General features: G+C 40.7%; 1 protein-coding gene across 1 annotated transcript in view; it reads right to left on the bottom strand.

The window, feature by feature from the left end:
* Positions 1–588: 588 nt before the first annotated feature.
* ip6k2a (inositol hexakisphosphate kinase 2a) overlaps positions 589–3,454 on the bottom strand; it is a gene marked incomplete at its 5' end in the record, with an annotated part of 4,222 nt that continues 1,356 nt past the window's right edge. Inside the window, 3 exons of the mRNA XM_016260181.1 lie at positions 589–1,397; positions 1,485–1,660; positions 2,650–2,822. Coding sequence (XP_016115667.1) covers positions 792–1,397; positions 1,485–1,660; positions 2,650–2,822 — 955 coding nt within the window. The remainder of the gene's footprint in view (positions 1,398–1,484; positions 1,661–2,649; positions 2,823–3,454) is intronic.

A 3,454-nucleotide genomic window follows, 5' to 3' on the forward strand; every position in this document is an offset into this window, starting at 1 on the left:
CATCTACAACTCAAGACCTAAACTGGGTTTTATTGATTAATTGATAGCACAGCACATCTTGCTAAAAAAACGAATCAAAGACCAGAATTTAACACAAACAAATTTTATTTTTCCTCCAACATACCGTGTACAACAGATATAAGATAGAGGTATCTGAACATGTCAAATAATAATATTTATTAATATCATTACTGTAACATTAATAACATGGAATGTAGTTCTTGAATCCCCATTCACTTTTTCAATGTTTTTTCTTTTTAGTTTATTTAGGAAATATGACAAATAAATAAAGCTTTATTATAGTCTCTGTATATCAACTAACTATTTGAATATAGTTGTCTCTTCACAATGGGTAAAGGTGCAAGGGGAGGGTGCTGTAGCGCATTAACAGTCTTCCTTATCGCCACCTACTATTCCTTCATCCAATAAGGAGCACTTGGAAGCTAATCAAAGTTCTGGAACCTTCTCAAAGAATGAGCATGGAAACGAAATCAGGTCCTTTACGGTAAATAACCATTTTATCTTCTCAATAAATAGAACAAAAAGGGGAATGGCAGCAACATTGTAACAGTACATCGGGGGAAATGAGTGAGGCTACTAAACATGGAGGAAGCCGATCGTGTGACGTCTCAACGTTAGCTTCTCACCCCTTTTAAATCCTAAAATCAGAAACCAAAAACAACTGAACAGGTGGAACTTTGAGATTTTACTGAGCTGAACGTCTCGAGGGATTGAAAGAATGAGGAAGAGAAAGAAACATTTTCCCATTCGAAAACCATGCTGGTTGTGGTTTAATCTGTGCTGTTGTCCTCTAGTTGCGAAATAATGGTGATGAGGTTCTCCAATCCGAAGATGTAACCACTATCCTGGCCCTCGTGGACTACACTGTCCTCGCCGTAGTGCCGACACGTGGTGTGGGCAAAGTCAATCATGCGAACGTCCACCACCGGGCCGCTGTCTGATCTGGTCATACGTCGCACCACAGCAGAGCTGCCGCCACAAGCACCGCTTTTGCTACTGCTGCTGCCCGCACCTGTGCCGTGAGGGAATCCAAAAGCACCACCCTCCTCTTCTTCTTCCTCCTCCTCCTCCTCCTCCTCTTCTTCTTCTTCCTCCTCCTCTTCTGAAAGCCCATCCTCTGCGGAGTGGCGGGATCGTGGAGGGTCTCCGTCGTATATTATCAAGAGCGAGCTGGAGTAAAAGCGGTAGCTTTCACAGGCCTCCAGGGCCGCCTGCATGTCTCGCAGTCTCCGCAGCACCGGCGACAGGAGCTCGCGTCTTAGGCGTCTCCCGTCGTGGAAGAACTGAAAGATGGCCTCTTTGAAGCCAGACAGGGTCAGCTTACGGCCGTGGTACTTGTTCATGAACATGAGCTGCCCTGTGTCTGAATGGTAGACCTGGAGGAAAGTGAAGAGGAGCATGAATAAAACATTGCCTTTAAGTGTTTCTAATATTATGGAATTACATTCAAGAGCTAGGCTAACCTGCATGCCGCAGAGGCGCACTCCGATGCTGGCGGACGTACTCTGCTGACATTTACGGATCTGGACGGCCTTCTTCTCCTCAGAGGCGTCGTCCCCATGTTGCCTCGTGCCCATCTTCAGATCAAGCACGCATGGAACTGTGTAGCGCCATGTCAGGTTCTCCAACAGGATGAATTCTGATTAGAGGTGCTAGGTTAAAGGAAACGCTGATTCTCATTTCTTTTCAGTATTACTCTACAATTAACCTGTTTTTTCTGCATGATAAATAGGCCTGTTTTATCAATTTACCTCACAGTTTTCATTCTAATTGTAAATCCGCATAGCAATACAAACTTAAAAATGTGCTTTTCAGGTTATTTGTTGTGCAGTTTGAATAGCTACAATAATGAGTAGCGATTTTCCTATATATATATATTTTAGTGACTTAAGTAAAATTTGGGTAAAATAGTTGTTTCTTTTAAAATGTAAATGATTAACTTAAATATATTTTGTATGTAATTATAAATTTGCTATATTCATTTGCTTTAAAATGACATATTACCATAATTTTGAAATACATTTTTCATTGGCAATAAATAAATCTGTAATAATGTATCATTATTATATACAGACATTAAAATAGATCAATATTATTAATATATATATATGTGTGACGTGTATATATATATATTATATATTGTATATATATTAATTTTTTTTAATTATTCCGGTGATGGCAAAGCTGCATTTACAGTATTCATTCAGTCATCAGTGTCACATGATCCTTCAAACCATTCTAATAAATCATTCTAAAATGCTGAGTTGGTGTTCAAGAAACACTTCTTATTTTCATTGTTGAAAACAATAGTGCCTCTTAATGTTTTATATTTCGTAATCCTTTTTTTCCCAGAATACTTTGATGAATAGAAAGCAAAAGAACAGCAAAATAAGAGCATTTATTTGAAAAAGAAAACTTTTATAACATTTTAAATGTCTTTTTTGATTAATTTAATGCATCCTTGCAGAATTAAAGTATTAATTTCTTTAAAAAAACATTAGGTCAAGCCTTACTGACCCCTAATGTTTGAACAGAACAATATATAAATTTACGGAATAATTTAACAATCAGCAGTAAACTGCACTAGACCAATCCTCCTTTGTTGTTTGTGGCAGCATTGAAGGATACTGTATTGGTTGCGGTGTTTTGCATTCTCCTTCATCCTCTGCAGGTGTTGTTGGTGGCACTTGAGGCTCCAGGGGTTGTGCTTGAGCTGAGGGCCAGCAGCATTGCTCCTCTCCAGGCTGTAGTAGAACACCTCGGCCTGCTTGAGCCACTCCAGCTCCTCCTCGCGTTTCACACTGGAGGGGTGAGGGCAGAGGTGGGTCAGTCAGACAGATTACGGCTAACTTGCAGTCTACGTGTTTGGTAGAACTTGTTTTAAGAGATCTGAACAAACCCTTAAGCCCATGTATTAAACTTTGGTGTGCAAATTGTCCTGTGCTGTTTGTGCTACAAACATAAGTGACACCCCAAGTCGTGTGGCTTGCTGAGGTGGGTTAATATCTATGATTCCTAAAATCCTAAATCCCCACAAAGAACAAATGCCTCTTATCTGGCCTTCCACCCCTTTCCCAGTCACACTGAGGTCACTTCTAAGTCACAAAGCTACGCTGGTTGCATAACCTCTTGCTAAACTTTGGCTCAAAACACACATCTGCACCAGTCCGGTTGCCAGCAGCTGAGAGTGCATCTGCTCTGCCCAGCTGGGTGTTCTGTGGGTCAGTGCGCTCAGCTACAATCGGTCACATTCTCACTGAGTCAGACGAGTGCTGAGCAAGGCCATTATTACAGGAGAATACAGACCAGTATCATTCAAGAGATGTGGGGTATTGTGGCCTAGGCATTAAAGCTTAAGACTGCTAACTGAAAAGCTGCTGGTTCGATCCGCAAGGAACAGTACATGATTTGTCAGTATTGTGTCCTTGAGAAA

The sequence above is a fragment of the Sinocyclocheilus grahami genome, unplaced genomic scaffold, assembly GCF_001515645.1.
Source record: "Sinocyclocheilus grahami isolate Dianchi unplaced genomic scaffold, SAMN03320097.WGS_v1.1 scaffold2020.1, whole genome shotgun sequence".
Classification (NCBI taxonomy): Eukaryota; Metazoa; Chordata; class Actinopteri; order Cypriniformes; family Cyprinidae; genus Sinocyclocheilus; species Sinocyclocheilus grahami.